This window comes from Dysidea avara, chromosome 8, assembly GCF_963678975.1.
Source record: "Dysidea avara chromosome 8, odDysAvar1.4, whole genome shotgun sequence".
Taxonomy (NCBI): Eukaryota; Metazoa; Porifera; class Demospongiae; order Dictyoceratida; family Dysideidae; genus Dysidea; species Dysidea avara.
The window spans coordinates 22087868-22109442 of NC_089279.1; the positions used below are offsets into that span (position 1 = coordinate 22087868).

The 21575-nt window shown below is 37.2% G+C and overlaps 2 protein-coding genes across 2 annotated transcripts in view; one reads left to right on the plus strand and one right to left on the minus strand.

Moving 5' to 3' along the window:
• Positions 1–21575, minus strand: part of LOC136263546 (uncharacterized) — a 129524-nt gene that overhangs the window by 14178 nt on the left and 93771 nt on the right. The window lies entirely within an intron of this gene.
• The window catches only part of LOC136264448 (integrin alpha-V-like), a 28204-nt gene continuing 9396 nt past the window's right edge, over positions 2768–21575 (plus strand). Inside the window, exons 1-22 of the mRNA XM_066059180.1 lie at positions 2768–2975; positions 6791–6960; positions 7736–7839; positions 7922–8039; positions 8114–8226; positions 8289–8340; positions 10099–10224; positions 10459–10502; positions 10710–10787; positions 10842–10894; positions 13589–13679; positions 13741–13855; positions 13911–14008; positions 14648–14750; positions 14939–14984; positions 15125–15223; positions 15578–15633; positions 15816–15970; positions 16027–16179; positions 16271–16353; positions 16408–16579; positions 16743–16832. Coding sequence (XP_065915252.1) covers positions 2779–2975; positions 6791–6960; positions 7736–7839; positions 7922–8039; positions 8114–8226; positions 8289–8340; positions 10099–10224; positions 10459–10502; positions 10710–10787; positions 10842–10894; positions 13589–13679; positions 13741–13855; positions 13911–14008; positions 14648–14750; positions 14939–14984; positions 15125–15223; positions 15578–15633; positions 15816–15970; positions 16027–16179; positions 16271–16353; positions 16408–16579; positions 16743–16832 — 2316 coding nt within the window. The 5' untranslated portion in view covers positions 2768–2778. The remainder of the gene's footprint in view (positions 2976–6790; positions 6961–7735; positions 7840–7921; positions 8040–8113; positions 8227–8288; positions 8341–10098; positions 10225–10458; positions 10503–10709; positions 10788–10841; positions 10895–13588; positions 13680–13740; positions 13856–13910; positions 14009–14647; positions 14751–14938; positions 14985–15124; positions 15224–15577; positions 15634–15815; positions 15971–16026; positions 16180–16270; positions 16354–16407; positions 16580–16742; positions 16833–21575) is intronic.

The window sequence follows — 21575 nt, forward strand, 5'->3', positions numbered from 1 at the left end:
TTGTAACCTACTGTAACCTACCGTAACCCATTGTAACCTACCGTAACCCACTGTAACCTACCGTAACCCATTGTAACCTATTGTAACCCATTGTAACCTACCGTAACCCATTGTAACCTATTGTAACCCATTGTAACCTACCGTAACCCATTGTAACCTATTGTAACCCATTGTAACCTACTGTAACCCATTGTAACCTATTGTAACCCATTGTAACCTACTGTAACCCATTGTAACCTATTGTAACCTATTGTAACCCATTGTAACCTACTGTAACCCGTTGTAACCTATTGTAACCCATTGTAACCTATTGTAACCTACTGTAACCCATTGTAACCTAATGTAACCCATTGTAACCTACCGTAACCCATTGTAACCTACTGTAACCCATTGTAACCTATAGTAACCTATTGTAACCCATTGTAACCTACCGTAACCCATTGTAACCTATTGTAACCTACCGTAACCCATTGTAACCTATTGTAACCCATTGTAACCTATAGTAACCCATTGTAATCTACCGTAACCCATTGTAACCTATTGTAACCCATTGTAACCTACTGTAACCCATTGCAACCTATTGTAACCTACTGTAACCCATTGTAACCTATTGTAACCCATTGTAACCTACTGTAACCCATTGCAACCTATTGTAACCTACTGTAACCCATTGTAACCTACTGTAACCCATTGTAACCTACTGTAACCCATTGTAACCTACTGTAACCCATTGTAACCTATTGTAACCCAGTGTAACCTACTGTAACCCATTGTAACGCATTGTAACCTATTGTATTCCATTGAAACCTATTGCAGTTTGTTGTGGCCACTGTCATCTGCTTTAACCATTTCCCACTACAATTTGTTGTGCCAGTCAGTTCATCTCTACTGTAACCTAGTAACTTCTGAAACCAGTTATAAGATAAATTTTCACAACATCTAAATACATTTTTAACCAATTGTAGTAAGATATTAGGAGCTAAATTATATAAAGTCATAAAAGATTACTGAGATATTAGTAGTTAAAGTTGTAACTTTGTAACTTGTGTAACTGGTTACAATGATTTTTTTCAGGATTTTTAAGGAGAATATTACCTCATATTAAGCCACATATGTACCCACGGTGCATTCTTTCTGCAACAATATAACAACACCATTGTGCACTGACATACATAGAGGCATAGGAATTGACCCTGTTCAAATTCAGACATGATAAAAAAGAACAAACTGGAAAACGGATGCACAAACAGACTGTTACTGTATGAAAACAACATCACAAGCAACAATGGTCATGAACCTCTGAACATAATTTTAAAGTGAGCTTGCATGAGCCAATATTAAGCTATGTGCTTAATAAAAAATTTAACTCTTTTCTGCACAATCAAAAACACCGTAAGTATTACGGGTGCAAACAAGCCAAGATACAGATTAGAGACACTGTTACTTGGATTTGTATCTAGGAAAATAAGTTTGGTGCCTGTTATATCACAAGCTATACTGGTACACCGTATTTCCTTGGTTAAATGCTGCACCTTCAATAGCTACTCAATAGTAGAGTAGTGCCACAATTTATTTTGAAACTAAGGGATTATCGTTTTTGAACATTGAATAGTGATGGAATTTAAAGTTCCACAGCTAGATTCATTGAAAGGGATAGCATGTTAGTTGCAGTTGGCTGATAAACGATAACTGCTCTTTATATAATAGCGACAACTATGCATGAGAGTTTAAATAATGTGTGTACAGTGATTCATTGGCAAACTACCGCTTGGTCGTATAGGAAAAATATTTGACCTCATGTCCATGGCTGTTACACGAATGTGACCACTTAATTCAGGTAACTGTTAACACAGGTTCCACTATAAATCTTTTATCCTTAAAATTCTTTTTTTTTTTTTTTTGCTTTTGCTTGGTGAAGGACTACACTGGCAAAGGCTTTTTGATTTGTGAGAATGTTATACAAGCTCTCCGGAAAAAAAGCAAATCAGTTAAATTTTAATGTCCATTAAGCGCCCCCTAAAACTATGTGTTTAGATCTATGATTTTTTTTTCAACCATATTTAATTCGTCAATATTGATGAAGTGTGGATTAAAAAATTTTCCTTTTGTCAAACTTTCTTGTTGTACAGTATATAGTGTGCTGTGGTCACCAATAAACAAGCCTGTATGCTGCAGCCTATCACCTATCCCATAGAGCAAATAAAATTTGTTGGACATTAGACCCTTTCTTTTCCCGCCCACACAAATAGAAAGGAAGCGGTGGGGATTAAACTAATACAAAGCTACAGGTATGCAGTTATATGACCATGACAGAAAGACATAGCTAAATATGACGTGACCGCATTTGCCAAAACATAACCTTTTCACACAACATATGTTGCCCCATTAGAAGGTTCATACGTTTATATTTGCCATGAATGAAGCTACACTATACATTTGTATTAAAAAGTGCAAATTTGGGCACAACAACGGTAGACCTATACGGAAAATTACGTACTTATTCCAGGACGGGTCAGACGGCTTGTGTGAGCTTAAAAACTTATCTAGGTTCTTTGCTTCATCTTCATCTTCAAATACAATAAACTTTACCCATCCACCTTCATCATCTTGCGGGATACCGCCAAACGCCATTGCCGTACTCTGGTGCAAGCGCCTTTACTCTTAATTATTCCAATTAAGCGTACGCATGATTAAGCGCCTTTAGTCGTGATTATAAAAGGTTTGGGGTGTGCACAGGCATTCATTTTATTGATTTTACACTGCTAATAATCAATCAGCATGCTTGCTGACTGGAATATGATTGTATTATTCGTGACGTTCTTGTCACAGTTGATTATTCCGAGTCTAACTATGAACATCGACACGACTGAGCCAAGTGTCCGCAGCTCGCCATCTCGACTCAGCAGCAGTGACTTGTTTGGCTATTCATTGGTGTTGCACAAGATTCGGGACTCAGGAGATTTGAATGATGTCAAGTATGTTTAGCTTTTGTACTTGTAGGCTACTGCTGGGCTACTGAGACACCGGCATAGCCCCGGCGTAGCTGGCTAGCTAGCCATAGCTCCGGATAGTATTAATGCTAACGTTAGTGTATACTAATAAGCCAAGACCTGCTCCGTGCTTTCAATAATGGTGACACGATAGACCTGCCCATGCAAGCAGTAGCATGATGAGATCTTTCAGTTTTTTGTTATTTTTGGATCACATCAGCTGAGACCATTAGAATCATTAATAACCAGGCGGTTTAGTCATTATTTGCAACCCATACCATCTATCAATCTGTGGGCAGAAACAGGGTAGAGAAGCAAACTTCCCAATCTTGCGACGGTGGAATGGTCGCCATGAGATGTATCGCCGGCGTCTCTAAATGACTAGTGCATTAGCGGCTAGTGTTGTGAGGGCATAGAGAAAGCAGGGGCGCTTAGTCTATAATCTATGGTGAGGGCTATAAAAGTATATATTTATACTTTTATAGGGACCCCTCATTTGGCAGAAAGCATGCGGTTAGCTAATTAAGTGCTTTGACTCTGAAATACCGCGGGCTAGAAATTAGCTGTCAGCCGGACTAAAAAATACAGTAGCTATTATTATGGCTGCATAGAATTTAAACCTACAATTTAAAACTCTTTTACTTGGTCCCTTTTGCCGGCCTAGGCAGGTTGCCTAATGTTAAGGTAAGCTCTGACTATAATAGAGTAATGCACCAACTGCGGCAAGCTTGCATGTGTATACAGGATATGTTGGTCATCCAGCTATCACATAACTGTTAACCAGTTTTGTGGCTGCTAACATAAACTGATCATTTCCCTAAGGTCTATGGTTTACACAACAGTGATGTATGGCAAGATATATAACATTAATGACATCAGTTCCATGCATCAGTGTAGCTGTGATGTAACTGTCATGATCAAGTATCAACATATTGAGGTTTTGTATAGCATCAAGGTTCAAACTATCTTCATATTAGCTATTATATACCTTGTGAGTGCTTTTATTTCACTGATACTTGAGAAAGTCGCTCATTAATATCTTGTGATTTCTTGTACTGTAAATTTTTCTGAGGTGGAAAGTTTCATAGATTTCGTAGATTATGCTTCAGCTATATAAATTTTTCCTCCAAACAATTTAGGATAAGCAATCGATTACAATTATTGAATAAGTTTCTAAGTTTCGTCCTTGAAGTCCTAACTTGACGAAGAAAGGTCCTACCAACTCCTAGTTTTCACCATCTGCTTCCATCTATATATTAAGTAGCTAATTGTAGACCCAAACCGATTCTCATTTTTAAATGCTCTGTATGGTAGACCATGTACATTAAGAATTATTGACCATCGGTACTTGTTATCAACCACACATATATTTTACATATAAGAAATGACTACCAACAAGTTGCTAACATATAATCACTGCACCTGAAAACTTTGCTGCCCTATCCTGCCATAGATAATGCAATTCAGTCTGGAATACAATTTAATTGCAACCAGTTTAATGACTGAAATCTTACCAATACAGCAACAATGGATACTACTATGCAAATCTTTAGGCTGGTCATAGTATTTGGATGCTTTTGCTAGTTCATTACAAGAGTGCATTTGGAGCATTCCATTGTGTAGAAACAACACTTGCATATTGTTGTATTCCGCCTTTCTAGGAGATTTATCACCTTCTTTTCCAACCAATTGCTTTCATGTTATAACACAGACTCGAAAAACAGTAAGCGCTTGGCCCAGCATATATATCTTCTCTGTGATGGTTAGAAACATACAAAAGAGGACAGAAAACACTAAAATAGCCTGACAAACAAGTAAGCTAGGACATACAGGTCATGCTAGTTAGCCTTTATGCAAATAAAAAATGAAAGAAAAATGCCTCTATAGCTACGTATATTTTTTTCTCTAAATTTCTCCACATTGTCCATCTATGTATTTGAGTGGACAACTAAACAGGCACAATGTCAGTTCTTCATTTGAAACAATTAAGTTTCATGGCAACTGAAAGTCCATCATCAGCTGATACCAAAGGTAAATCGAATCAACACATGTTGTGCCAGTTCATTTTAAGTCCCTATAGAGTGGGAAATTTTCTTGTACAACCATTTTGACCTTTAGTCAATATACAGCATGCAGTGTTGAGGACATCAGCAGCTTTATAATATTTCTTATATGGTGAATACACATGAAATCTTAGAGTCTACAAAGACTTGTTAGTATAGTGTTGAGTGATCTATATGAACTGACATCACTCCTTCAGCCTTGTCCTAGCTAGACATGCAAGCACTAAACCTGCCGCTTAAACTCTTGCTTTTATGTATTCTTCATTAGATAAGAAATGGAAGAATATGCCTAGTTATTATTAGTAATAATAATAATAAAGCAAGTCTTGCATCAGTACTGTAGGTAGTCCTGTATATATTCTTTAGTAGTCATCAATGTTATGTCTGTTTAGTAATTGTTCACAAATGTTCTGTACCCAAAGAATTCTCCACATATAAAATCACAATTGTTACAAATGTGTAGCTCAACTTAGCTGCTATTAAATCTTCAACCTCCCCCGTGATGTTACTTGCTTTATAACATGCTCTCTCTTTTCCCCTGGAATATGATATCAGCTGTTTATATATTTATCAAGACACATGCATGGTAGTGTGTCATGCAGCCAAGAAAGCTGGCTCACCACATCATGTGTATGTTGACAGGAAGAAAGAAAAGCCATTTTCATGCATGCATAACTCCATGGTTCCTTCTCCAAAGCATGCCATTGTTGCATTATAACTGTAGGGTAGGCCACGCAGCAAATGTGTTTCTCAAGGTGTTGTCAGTGTCTGCCCCTGACCCCCACTGCTGTGATCACCTATCATGTCAAAGTAGAACCCCCCAGCTTGGGTTATGGCCTTCCATGTGATCGTGGTGTGTGTCCAGATGTAAAGAGAAATCATGGTAATGTTGAGAGGAAGTACTTGTACACAGGTATTTGTTATCACTTATAGACCAGTCAGCATGTACTTATTTTAGAATTGTGAAGGTATTCATTTTTCAAATCATCCTTTCTTAGAAAGGATAAGTCCACAATGATATTATATCATTCATGGGTTAAGCTATCATCACAAAAATAATATTAGTTTGTCAGTCATCACTAGTAGTTTAATCTATGACACATAATTATTGGTGATAATTGTGAATACTCATTACATCTTTATGCTTTTGACCATATAGAGTTTATATAAAATCTGTGTGTCTCCAACTAAGTTTGCTTTTAACTGTGGAATACAAATTTCCACAATTAAAGTTAAATTGAGAAAGATTAACATGAGAAATTTGATTTTAAATACATTTCATGTGAGCAGTATGTAAAGTTAGCTAACACTCAAATGTTATAATTATACCAGTGTTAGTATGTAAATTTAACCATGTATATAGGTGATCATTTCAACCTTACCATAATAAACTTAACAGTACTCCGAAATTGCCAAAATACATTAATTCAACATCCTAATTGACATTTTACTTTCCCTAACTGGTTTAGTTCAAATGCTTGTCCTGATTACAACAATCTTTGAATAATAATTTCAACAAAAGCTTTGTGGTTCAAAGTTATTCCATGCAGGTTGAATTAAACCATTTGGATTTTCTGTGGCTTGTCTCAGTAGAACATCATGCATAATTCTACTGATTGTTTCTAGCACAAAAAAATACTTTAAAAAACACTACATGCACACATGTATGTATTTATAACACTTGTGTATACACACCAATCTAACAAACTATATAGTAACTTTTGTTGTACTCTGCAGAATAATCGTCAGTGCCCCTAATGGGAGTGCAAATGAAGGGGAAACTACTGAAAATCCAAAAGGAGTAATCTACACTTGTCCAATTCTACCAGGAAATTGCACTGGGCTAATGGGAAACCGCCAGGGTACTGATCGACGGGATGCTGATTATAGGTTGTTTGATTCTGACCGTAAGTAGTCATTTTAATTCAGTGACACAGTTGTGCTGGTGTCATATTTACTGAAATAATGTCTCTAAGAGCATAAATATATGTACCTATATCATACACTACAGTGATAACACCATATAGGGATCATGGAGGTTCTTGACAAGAAACCAAACTTTCATGGCACCTTGTTAGTATTGCAGTAAAGTCAAGCCCAATTTCAGTTGCTTCCATAACAAGAATTATGTTTGAGATTGACTGACCAATTGCGAATGATACCTTCAGACCAGCATAACTCTATAATGGCTAAGGCTACTGTTAAGCATTGCTTTAGCCCAACAGGTGCCATTTGGCATACTCCAATGCACACATCATGGATGTTGCCCTCCTTGCATGAATACATTAAAACATGTATGTTAGAGTTGCAGGGGCGGATCCAGAGTCTGGAAAGAGGGGGGGCACCTTGCTGAAAAAAGTTGAAGAGCAAAAAAAAAAAAAAAAAAAAGGTCACAACAATAATTTATCCTTTACCAAATATATTATATCACGTATGTTATGTAAAATAAAATCCTATTTATAGCTTCATAAGTAAGCTGCACTGCCTCATGAACATTGTGACTGCTTTATTAGAGTAATTGACTGCTCTATTAGAGTATCTCGATCTTGTATGCAATTTCTTGAAGGGGGGGGGGGGGGGGGGGGCATTTGTCCCAAATGCCCCATCCTGGATCCGCCATTGAGTTGTGTGCTCCTTAATTGCAATTGGTTTCAATATAGTATTTTGCTTCTGTGCTTACAGAAAATACAATGGGATCCACACCAGCAACTGATGTAGCAACACTAGAATTTAAAGGAGGACAGTTTCTTGGTGCAACCCTTAAATCCAATGGAAGAACGTTTATGGTTAGCATGTGTACTGTACTCTCTTTATCAACACATATTGTACACATTTATAATTTTGTTATTAACTGTTATAATTTTGCAGGCTTGTGCTCACAGGTATATTAGTACCTGTGCTGGCTTCAGCAGGTATCCTTATGGAGTTTGCTACATATCTGATAGATCACTTACCAATTTTCAAGCAGAAATACCATGTGACCGAAGTATGGTGTAGTAATTTTCATAATAGTTATGTTGATCTTCACATGCATTCTTCTTTTTATGGTGAACTGTTAAGATCCTGCTAGGTCTAATTGTGTGCAAGTAATGCCATCTGAAGGTACACAGAGCTCATCACAGGAATCACACATCCAATGCCAGGCTGGGACTAGTGGAGATGTTATTGATGATGTAAGTTGTATGCACAAGCATGTAACAATTGCTACATATAATATTAATTTTGCTTATTGTAGGAATCTGGTCGTACTGTCTTATTGGGTGCACCTGGATCTTATAATTGGGAAGGTACATGTCATTTACCACTGTAGGCTATGTGTTTATTTTACTGGGCTTCTGTATACAGCTGGTTTATATGTATATGTGAAGCATGGGGTTATTATCATACAGTATTGAAAGTACTGTATATAAGGATCATGAAGGTTTGCACCTACAGAAAAGTATTGACAACCTCACAATACCTTCATAATGCTTGGTTAGGTATAATGAAACCCAAAAGTGCCTTCAGTGTAATCAAAATTCTACCAATAGGTTGCTATGAAAGTTTAAACATTTTATTCAGTGGAATTTTCTGCTGAACAGCTGACTAACTGACTGACTGATGCCTTCAGATCAGTTTAACCAAAATGGATAAGATGACAGGCTTGATGTTTGATATCTCTTCAGCCCGACAGGTGCTTTTAGTATACTGTAGTACATATAATTAATGCATCATGGACTTACCTTTGTCCCTTTTGTGTCCTATTTCTTTTCGCTGGCAGCCTAAGGTGTCAATTTGCTGTATGGCTTCCCTGTGGCTGACTATTATTTTATCACAATGGGAATTGTAACAAACCTGAAAATGAATCACAATGGTCATTTCACTTTCCAGCAGCAATTGATTGTTGGGAAATGCATTCAGATGCAAATTAACATTATGATTGTGTATTGCCATTTTTTCTTTTGACACAGTATGCATGAGTTCACCAGTCATAAGTATGTTTTATAAACCATACAGTTCAATAACTACCATACAGTTCCAGTAAATTCGCTTCACTGGGATATAACTTCAGTCGTGGCTATAGATACTATTGACAAATTAAAATGTCCACTAGTATAGCAGTGGCAGATCCAAGTGGGGCACATGCTCCTCCCCTAAAAACAGAAAGTCAAATACTCTAATAGAACAGTCATCACACATGACACTATTGAGAATTCTCCATAGTTGCTGAGTATGAAAACTAGCATCTGCAACGCTATTCACACATTTAGCACACTTAGCCTGCTAAGGATATTAATGCACATGGTCTGGTGTATGTCATTCTTTAGGTCCATAGCTATAGCTAGCTGAGTTACTCATGACCGTCACTTATCCCTATACAACTCTTGATCAATGTAGTACACTTAGAAAGCAATATGATTTAGATATTTGTACATAAAACCACACTACATAAAACCACTCTACATAAAAAATTTTAGTCCTGAAACATATGAAATAGCTATAGTTTCTGGGATGCACAGCCCCCCAGACACCTGCTCCATATGCCTACTACCCTGGTGCACCCCTCTCCCCCTGCCAAACCCTGGATCCACCCTTGTATAGCTAAGGTGTAGGTGGTCACTCTTGTGTCAATACCACAAGGCAGATCACCTGCAGTCAGGGCCGCCCACAGGGGGGGGGGGGGGGGGGGGGCAACTGGGGCATTTTGCCCCAGGCCCCAGCCTGAAAGGGGCCCCCTGAATACCTGTTTAAAAGATCGATATACTCTAATAGAGCAGTCAGATCTAAATACTCTAATAGAGCAGTCACAGTATTCTTCAGAGGAGCAGTGTAGCAAGCTTATAGATAAGGAGATATGGTTGGTACTGGGTAATTATTGTCATTGCCAGCAGGTTGTGACCTTTTTTTTTTTTTTTTTTTGGTCTTCACCTTACAACTTGGGTGAAGGGCCCCACTTTAACTCTTTGCCCTGGGCCCCTTAATTTCTCTGGGCGGCCCTGCCTGCAGTCATGTAGATCCCTTGTTTTTGTATTGGTGATCAATTTTGTAATCATATTTATTGTCAGGATCAGTTATTAGAAAGTCTCAGTCAGGAACAACATTTTCTTCTGATCCTAATCAACCTGTACAAGAAACTGGATATTTGGGATATGCAGTCACCACAGGTCATATCCTTGAGAGAAATTCCCTTGGTAAGGAGCTGGTACCTGTTGTTGTGCCTTGACACATCATGACACACATGTATGCATACATGCAGTTATGCACAATTGTGATAAAAGAACAGAAGTCCTCTCTTGGTTTTTAAAGTTTTAAAGGCTAATTTCTGAAACTTAATATTGATGTTCATGTCATCCTGGAACATGATGTTCTATACATATATCATGTCCTTGTATTGAAACTGAATTAATTGTGCACATTTTTTTTAGATTTCATTGTATCAGCACCAAGGTTCAATAGGTACATTGGAAAGGTTAGCTATTTGTGTTTATGACTGTGATGTGCTAAAAAATCTCAAGCATTTATGTATCCATGTTCTTGTTGTTGTTTTTATAACCATTGTAATCAGTTCAACAATTAATATCTGTCTAATTTTTAGAGCTTGTATGTGATATAACTGATATGTGTATAGCAGCTATATGTACATATGTATACACAATCCTCCAATGTCATCTCTTAGGTGTTCATATATTCAAATGCTGAACCACAAGTAGGAAGGCCAACAGAAACAGCAAATGCTGAACTAGTTGGGGATCAGGTAAATGATTATAATTAAATGTCACTCATGTGTTAGTGACATGTTTAATAATAGACTGGTGCTTATTTTGGTTTTGCCATTGCTGCTGCTGATTTCTCAAATTCAGGGTATGTCATTCTCTGTGTACTTGTGCAAGAGGTTACAAATACATAAGTATAGACTGTAGCATCATAGATAATGTACGTCACATGGATTGAAAATGTCCATATTATTTACATAATGACGTCATGGGCCATCCTTGTTTCAGTGCCTGTGGAACTATATGGCCTTGACAGGTGGAAGATTTTGCTGATCTTGTAACCAGCAAATTAGTGTTTGTTGTTTACAGCTGGGTTAGTTACCACCTACACTAATTGGAGGCTGGACTGGGTAGGGATGCTGGTGAGTACTAAACAATAGCGTAAGAAAATTCAGGTTCAAAGGTGAAATATGTGACCGGATTTGCGAAAAGGTACCTTTTCCACACATTTGACATACTAGCAAACAAAATGATGTACCACTTGACTCCTTATACTGATTAATTTGCTTTTAGTATCAATCTGTAGCCAGATACTGTAGGTACATTCATTGAAAATTTCATGCAATTATATGCCATGATCAAAATGTTATGAGGCTTTAAAGTTCAAAAAATGGGTCAAATTTTGTGTGTGGAAAAGGTACCTTTTTGCAAATCCGGTCACATATGGTGTTTCAAAATGGTTGTGCAAATTTCCTGAAGAAACAAAAAGTGCAGCGTTGTATCTTTGCTGTTGTTTACACCACTTGTAGCAGGTAGAGTGTAGTAGGCTAGCTATAGATATTCACTGCTTCACTGTATATTTCCACTGTGACAATAAAACTTCAGAAAACAAGCACTACTTTGTGCAATTGTTTAGCCCAAGCTGAGCAGTACTGTAGCATAAAATTCATTTCAATATATCACACATTTCTTTGGTTGTGTAAATGAACCAAATGCAATGGCAAGAAGTTGGCTAATAGTACTATTGCTAAATTATTAGCTGCCATTGTCACCTGTCGCAAGCAATATTTCTCCCTATGTCCACAGCCACGCTGTGTTCTTGTTCAGTACACAACGCAACACAATAAACAATGTATCCACGCCTTCAAACTGGGCTTCAAACAAGCGAGAGAAAGCCAAGCAGCTACTCAGTACATTTCAACAAATTTTCTAATGTATTGGCGCACCATAACTAGGATAGGAAAATAATTTAACTGGCGTTTCCAATTCATTAGGAACACATACTATGGTATCATCAAGGTTCACAGTGATGTTTCAAGCAAGACACTGTCCATGAAGAAAGAATTCTTTGTGCAAATGTGGCTCCATGGTCTCTACACCATTTTATAATGGAGGGCAGGCCACTCACCAAATTTTGATCTAACTCTTCCAGCTATTTTGTATGTAGTTTTTTTTTTTGCTCAATAGCAGCCAGTATTCTACAACTAACACTTGTGCATAATCTACAAGTAATGCTTGTAATATGAGGTAACACCAACACTTAACTTGTTGATTGACTTGAAAGTTGGTAGTGTATAAAGGTGAATTCATGAACCAAGTTTTCTGTGAATCTGATACACATTCACATTGTTAAGGATGATTACTTATGTAAAAAATGATTTATGTCTTGGCTATATGCAGGTAAACCACTTCTGGAAGTAATGGTCTGTACATGGGTTAACCATCACAACAGTGTCTTTTGGTGATTTGAAATAAATAGAAATAACAGCTACAAAACTATGAGGCAAAAACCAAAAAGTGTAAACTTGTTTGGTTGATACTCTAATAGAACAGTCACCATGGATTAAAAAGTAGAGAAAAATATCAAAAAAACAGTTGCCCAAAAGTTGAACCAGTTACTTCCACACCTATAATCCAACCCTTAACTATTAGGCCACCGCTGCTAGTCATTCACTTCCTTATTTGTACCTTGTAAGTGAAGATCTTATAATCTATGACCTTATAATTCTATTAATGGAAGTTCTAGAACTTTCTATTACAGTTATTTTGTGTGTTGCATTAGAAATAAAAAAATGCTGTTTAGATCGGTAATTGGCAGAGGCTACTGTTTAATCATAATTAGAATCAGGTTGTAATGAACAGATTATTAGCCAGTAATGCCGGAGGGCTAGTTTGAAAGGTGCTGGTGTGTAGCTAGGTAATTGGTTAATGTTTTGTGATGACCACAAACCACACTCTAATCTAACAGTAATACTTGGAGCCCAACCTACTTACAGCTTTGCTTTGTTGCATGTGCACAAGCTGTGAAAACAGGTGCAGACTTAAAAAAACCTGTTGCAATAATTATGGTGGGTAAGAAATGGCTACAATGTTAATTTAAAATTGATTGTCACTGCAACTGTGTTTTGTCTGCTGCCTTTGATTATATACAAGTATTTTTCACCCTGACTTTTTTTGGGTGCTGTAGTTGTTTTCAAAGCTTGCATGGCTGTTTTGGCATGGAATTAATAGTGTATTGCTGTAGACCCAGATGGTATTACACGCATGGTGGTGCATTTGTGCATGTGGTATACATACACTGCAGATTCAGCACAGAACAGATCATTTTATATTTGTTTGGTATTTGCATAAATAAACAGAGGTAAAATGTGCATAATTATCCAACACTATTATCCATAACATTATATACGTGTACAGTTGAATAACCTTGTTAACTAGAGCTCAAAATTAATGCATGATCCACCTTACTGGTTATCTTTTGTTCCATTCAATAGCTAATAAAACTATTGTGTGCAAACTGGATTTAATTGGAGTAAAGAGTGTATGTCCTATATACTTGTAGCTATGATGATCTGGTGGTTGGAGCACCAATGTATTCTGCTAACTCTTTATTACCTGAGAATGGGAAAGTACACATATTTAGAAATACAAATGTAAGTTGATAGCAACTATGTTGCTTAGTGATTTGCTTTTAAAGTTTTTAATACTCTACAGGGTGTTCTAAGCTCACTAGGTACAGATGGGTGTTCTTTAGAAGGTAAAATACCTTATGGGAGATTTGGTCATGCAATAGTCAGATTGGGAGATATTAATGGTGATGATCTTGAAGGTACAGTACAAGTCACCTGTGTTATCCTCAATTTATCAGTCTCCCCATAATATAGATATAGCAATCAGTGCACCATTTGGTGAAGGATCTGGTACAGTCTATATTTATATTGGTAGACTTGGTAACCAAAGAATCCAGTGTACACCATCACAGGTACATAGCTATACAGGTTTTGTAGTGGGATAGTATATAAAATAGGTACAGAATTGACTACGCATGTGTATTAAGTGAAGGAAAATTAAACATCAATGCATGTAAATCATGGTTACAGTGGATGTTGATAAAACTATTTTCCCTCCATTAATGGAAAATATTGTACACAGAGTCTGTTTGCTAAGTGCATACATCTAATAAGAAAAGCTCATCGTAAATGTTCATAGATTAACTCCCTAGGAGTGGTGTCATTCACAGTCACCACGAACACCAATATTTGGTTCCTATACAAGTCCTTCATGTGGAGCATGATTTCCTTGCTGCAGTAGACCATTTTGCTTGGTAAGCATAGTGAATTCCACATTATTATTGGCCATTTATCATGAGAAATTTCAAGCCTAGCACAGTTAACAAATCTTCTCTTGTGTAGCTACGCCTCGTGCTGGACCTTCATGTTCATCCACATGTCATGATTAAGTACATGAAATGAGTATGCACTTAAAATATAATATATACTCAACCGGAGTCTATGGTGTTGATGATGTAGTTTCTCAGTAGTTGATAGTTCCCTAAAGGACTACTACTCTGTATAGGTGTTTTCTAAATTAATAGAATTCTTTAACTTGTTATTTATGATAGGAAATCATCGGAAGCAAACTTAATGCTGTTGGTTTGAGCAATCTTAAATCATTTGGTTATTCTCTTGCTAGTGAAGTGGATGTTGATGTAAATGGATACAATGGTGGGTATAATGAGGGTTGTTATTACTGAGCACTGTAATTTCCACACATTATTCATACTGTACGTGTAAAGTATCACCCTGTGCTAGTTACATGCCTAATATGTAGTGTATGTATTATGTACTCTTGATAGTACATATATAGCATGTATTAGGTAGATTGTAGTAATATTGTTTGGTATAACTTACAGATTTGGCAGTTGGAGCATTTGCTTCAAAGAAAGTGTTTTTGCTTAGGTACGTATGTATTTTGTAAGTGTATCAGTATATTTGGAATCAAAATCACCCAGTACTCTATATACGTGTACTCATGTCCATGCATGCATATGTTGATATGTATACTCCATGTATGTAAATATTGTTTTGTATACAAACAGAACACGTCCTGTGGCAAAACTGCAAGTTTCACTGAATGCCAGTCGTACAATAAGTATAACTGAGTTGGCATGCCACTACAATGGAGAAGCAAGAGCATGGTATAGTTTGTATAATTTATAGATGTACTGTATAATACATAGTGGAAAGAAAATTTGAAATTTTGATGGAAAGTAGTTTGGTAAATACTGTTCATTTACCAAACTTTCTTCCTGCCAAGTGTATTATGTTATTGTCAAAGTTCATATATGTAGCCACGAAGACATGACCTGCTTGTGGTGGATATCAAAAGAACAAACCTATGAAGCTTAAGATAATTACAATACTAATAGAGCTACCATATTTGTTATGTACAAATATCATTAACTAGATGAAACCGTATGTGTATAGAATGAGCAGGCTCTAAATTTGTAATACTATATGATAGAGTTATGTTGTGTTGTTTACTTTTCTAGTTATAATGTTACCACTTGTTTGAGCTATTCTGGAGCAGGTCTTCCTAACAACTTAGGTATGCTTGTATTGTGAAATGTGAATATGTGAATAGCTGGTTACACAGGTCTGTGCATTCAAACTTTAGTCACTGTTTCAGGCAGTGTATACGGTAGATGATGAGCTTTTTTGTACATTATGGGTGTATTAATTTCATTACACCTTCAACTTGCTGTAACATATATTTGTATCTTTTTTTAGTAATACGAAGTGAACTGGTCATTGATTCAGTAAGAACAAGAAATGGACTACCTACAAGAACCGAGACAATCAGTAACATGTGTCCTGCAGGAGTGTGTAATATCACCCTGGAGAAAGGAAATCAAGGTTGCTTTGATGCTACCATATTATTAAAGGTGAGTTTTATACTTAAACAATTGTAAGACTACTAAATATTCTGCTTAAAACTCAGAATGAATTCTTTGATAATTCAACACAATTCACAACTGAATACAGACCATCTTTATATGAGAGAACACTTGATCCTGTTACTGAAGATCACAGATTTACTGAAGAGTTTAGAAATTTTCCAGCACTCTTTGTTATCGGAAGTTCAAATGCAGCGGTTAGTGATAATATAACTTGTAGTATCCTGCAAGAATTTTAGCTGCATGGTTACTTGTAACTTACTGATTGTAATTTTATTACTTCTATAGACTCAGTTTGATATTAATTGTGGAACTGGAGTATGCATGCCAGACTTAAGCATATCAATACAAGCTGAAAACATCACTTTTGAGTAAGATATTTAGAGCTATACAATTGCATTTAATTCACCATGTACTTAATACAGGAACTCAACGGGTAACTTGGTAGATAGTGATGTAATTGTGTCACGAGTGGTAACAGCTATAAATGTTCCAGTTGACTTAGCTAATTTTGGAGAAGATGCTTTACGTGCTGAAATTGTCGCTACAGTTCCCAGTCAACTTACATTCATAAGGGCTACTTCTTCTTTTGAAGAGGTGAGCTATTTACACAAGCTGCATACATCATACCTACAACTAAAGTTAACTTTCTAATAGCACCTCTCTTAGAGCAGTTGTCACTGTAGGCATATGTGTATGTGTTGGCATATACAAACATGAATAGTTCATTCAGTAAGTTGTCATTATACATATTGTGCAGGATTTGGCCCTACAATGTGCAGAAGTTACTAGTACTACCAATAACACTATTACTTGTGTAGCTGATAATCAACTGGTTGCAAATAGTACAGTGAGTAGTGATACATAACACTATGTCAACAACATGTATTATAATTATATATTAGCTGGGGTTTTAAAGAGGGTTCTAAAATAGTAGACAAGAAATAAAATAATGAGGCATCTGAGGACATGCCTAGAGAAAAGTTTTAAGCTCTCAGATTTAATTTTAGGCTACTTTTAGTAGGGCTGTACTGATACTGATATTATATCAGTATCGATACGCCCTGCAATGGGTTGAACATAGCTGGCAACGAAGCATAATAGATAGTTCACTTTTCAGACAATAAGGGGCTGGGAATTTCAGATGCGGTATGCGTGGGTTCACCAATCATAATAAAATTATTTACAAAAAAAAGTTAACAAACAAGTACACGAAAAAATTTGGAATTTTCAACTAGAGTAGGGACTATAGTACATCGATAAAAAGTACTGAAACAAGCTGGAGTAGTGTACGATATTAAATCACAGTAAAACAATAAGAAGTGTTATGTTCCTACTGTGCATTTCTGTTATGGTATCTTGAGCATAGTAGGGATATAACACTTCTTATTGTTTTACTGTGATTTAATATCATGGACTACTCCAACTTGTTTCAGTACTTTTTATCGATGTGCTATGGTCCCTACTGTAGTTGAAAATTCCAAATTTTTTCGTGTGCTTGTGAACATAAGAGATGCACTGATGTCTTGTTTATTCTAGCTTGAAATATAAACTGGTTGTACAAGTGATCATGAATACCACAAGTAAAGGTACTACTGGCAATCAGGTTATAAATGCATTTTACTACTGCAGTACAGGTGACTGAGACAAGTAGATTGGCATAGCATAGTAAAATGTTAACCTCAGAGTACATCTTGGGCATACCTTTGTGGTCACCACAGACTAAAAACAAATAGTTTAATTACATGTCAATACCATCATGTCTGCCTGGCCTCCCTCCTAGCCCAATATTAACCCCGCAACACTTTGAAAGGACACCATTTCCAGACAAATTCAATCTAATCCAAAACAGCCAAGCTGTAAAAAAACAGTGCGGCCCTGAGAAAGGCTATGGTGAAAAAAGATGTGAAATCCAAGGTGGCGGCCAAGTAATGGCTGTGATGGTAGGTTAATGGTAAAAAATTTAATAACAACAATTCAAGTGAATTTTGTGCCGATTGGTCTTGGCACAAAATTCACTTGAATTGTTGTTATTAAATTTTTTACCATTAACCTACCATCACAGCCATTACTTGGCCGCCACCTTGGATTTCACATCTTTTTTCACCATAGCCTTTCTCAGGGCCGCACTGTTTTTTTACAGCTTGGCTGTTTTGGATTAGATTTCACTTCTTTTTGTATTTGTATACCCCAAAGCCGGCATATGGCCGGCTTTAGGGCTTTTTAACCTGTCATTTTTTCTTTACTACAGGAAGAAGAAAAGATGAAGCAGGGTGATTTCTTTGTAGCTGACCTCTCTGCAAGGTGATCCTTCTAGCTGATCTCTCTACCGGATGACTTGTTTGTAGCTGAACTCTCTACAGGGTGATTTGTTTGTAGCTGAACTCTCTACAAGGTAATTTCTTCTAGCTGATCTTTCTACAGGGTGATTTTTTTGTAGCTGAATTCTCTACAGGGCGATTTGTTTGCAGCTAAACTGCTGAACTCTCTACAATGTAACTTCTTCTAGCTGAACTCTCTACGGGTGGCTTGTTTCTAGCTGAACTCTCTACAGGGTGATTTGTTTCTAGCTGAACTCTCTACAAGGTAACTTCTTCTAGCTGATCTTTCTACAGGGTGATTTGTTTCTAGCTGAATTCTCTACAGGGCAATTTGTTTGCAGCTGAACTCTCTACATGGTAGTTTCTTTGTAGCTGAGCTCTCTACAATGTGACTTCTTCTAGCTGAACTCTCTACAGGGTGACTTGTTTCTAGCTCATCTCTCTACAGTGTAACTTGTTTCTAGCTGAACTCTCTACAGGGTGATTTGTTTGTAACTGAATTCTCTACAAGGTAACTTCTTCTAGCTGATCTTTCTACAGGGTGATTTGTTTGTCTCTACAGGGCAATTTGTTTGCAGCTGAACTCTCTACATTGTAGTTTCTTTGTAGCTGACCTCTCTACAATGTAACTTCTTCTAGCTGAACTCTCTACAGGGTAACTTGTTTCTAGCTGAACTCTCTACAGGGTGATTAGTTTGTAGCTGAACGCTCTACAAGGTAACTTCTTCTAGCTGATGTTTCTACAGGGTGATTTGTTTGTAGCTGAATTCTCTACAGGGCGATTTGTTTGCTGCTGAACTCTCTACAATGTAACTTCTTCTAGCTGAACTCTCTACGGGTGACTTGTTTCTAGCTGATCTCTCTACAGGGTGACTTGTTTCTAGCTGAACTCTCTACAGGGTGATTTGATTGTAGCTGAACTCTCTACAAGGTAACGTCTTCTAGCTGATCTTTCTACAGGGTGATTTGTTTGTCTCTACAGGGAAATTTGTTTGCAGCTGAACTCTCTACATGGTAGTTTCTTTGTAGCTGAACTCTCTACAATGTAACTTCTTCTAGCTGAACTCTCTACAGGGTGACTTGTTTCTAGCTGAACTCTCTACAGGATGATTTGTTTGTAGCTGAACTCTCTACAAGGTAACTTCTTCTAGCTGATCTTTCTACAAGGTGATTTGTCTGTAGCTGAATTCTCTACAGGGAAATTTGTTTGCTGCTGAACTCTCTACATGGTAGTTTCTTTGTAGCTGAACTCTCTACAATGTAACTTCTTCTAGCTGAACTCTCTACAGGGTGGCTTGTTTGTAGCTAAACTCTCTACAAAGTAACTTCTTCTAGCTGATCTTTCTACAGGGTGATTTGTTTGTAGCTGAACTCTCTACAAGGTAACTTCTTCTAGCTGAACTCTCAACAGGGTGACTTGTTTCTAGCTGATCTCTCTACAGGGTGACTTGTTTCTAGCTGAACTCTCTACAGGGTGATTTGTTTGTAACTGAACTCTCTACAAGGTAACTTCTTCTAGCTGATCTTTCTACAAGGTGATTTGTCTGTAGCTGAATTCTCTACAGGGCAATTTGTTTGCTGCTGAACTCTCTACATGGTAGTTTCTTTGTAGCTGAACTCTCTACAATGTAACTTCTTCTAGCTGAACTCTCTACAGGGTGACTTGTTTGTAGCTGAACTCTCTACAAGGTAACGTCTTCTAGCTGATCTTTCTACAGGGTGATTTGTTTGTCTCTACAGGGAAATTTGTTTGCAGCTGAACTCTCTACATGGTAGTTTCTTTGTAGCTGAACTCTCTACAATGTAACTTCTTCTAGCTGAACTCTCTACAGGGTGACTTGTTTGTAGCTGAACTCTCTACATGGTAGTTTCTTTGTAGCTGAACTCTCTACAATGTAACTTCTTCTAGCTGAACTCTCTACAGGGTGACTTGTTTCTAGCTGAACTCTCTACAGGGTGATTTGTTTGTTGCTGAACTCTCTACAAGGTAACTTCTTCTGGCTGATCTTTCTACAGGGTGATTTGTTTGTAGCTGAATTCTCTACAGGGCGATTTGTTTGCAGCTGAACTCTCTACATGGTAGTTTCTTTGTAGCTGAACTCTCTACAATGTAACTTCTTCTAGCTGAACTCTCTACAGGGTGACTTGTTTCTAGCTGATCTCTGTACAGGGTGACTTGTTCCTAGCTGAACTCTCTACAGGGTGATTTGTTTGCATCTGAACTCTCTTACATGGTGGTTTCTTTGTAGCTGAACTCTCTACAAAGTGACTTCTTCTAGCTGATCTATCTACAGGATGACTTGTTTCTAACTGAACTCTCTATAGTGTTATCTGTTCATAGCGGAACTTTCTACTGGGTGATTTATTTGCAGCTAAACTCTTTGCATGATTGTTTCTTTGTAACTGAACTCTCTACAAGGTAACTTCTTCTAGTTGATCTCTCTACAGGGCAATTTGTTTGTAGCTGAACTCTCTACATGATGGCTTCTTTGTAGCTGAACTCTCTATTAGGTACCTTCTTCTAGCTGATCTGACTACAGGGTGACTTGTTTGTAGCTGAATTCCCTACAGAATAACTTACAATGTAATATAACTGAGTAAATTATAAATGCAGCTGAATGCTTTATTAGGGTGACTGTTCTATTAGAGTATCTTGATCTCGCATTTGCTGCACCTAGTTGCCTTTCGAATCATAACTCAGTGATTTGTAATCTGATTCTTCTGTACTACTGCAAGTACTTTCTATGATGATTATTCCAGCTACATACTGATTTTCAGCTCGTTGCTCTAAGCGGTTTGCCTGGTAGACACGAAAACTAATAGTTTTTTTATTCATAAAAATCGATCGCGTAATTTTGACACAGGTTGGGTTTCGTGTCATATCTCCGTGGTCTTTATCCCGATTCGTTTCAAACCACAAAAAGGCACTCCTACGATGGTTGCTCCATCTACATATCAATTTTCAACTGATTCCTCCAAGGCGTTTACCCTGTAGGCGTGACAGACCTTCGACCTTATTTTACGCAAATAATCGGTCATAACTCCGTGAATGTTCATCGGATTCCTACCAAAGTTGGTACGGAGATCCGCCTTAATGAGCCCTTTAAGTGTGCCAAATTTCAGCCACATCCGAGCACGCATTCGTGTTTTATGGCGAATTTTGCGAAATGTGCGAAATGAAGAAGATGAAGAAGAAGAAGAAGAAGAAGAAGAAGAAGAAGAAAACGAAGAAATTAAAGCGAAATTTTGTTCGCCCGTATCTCGGAAATGGC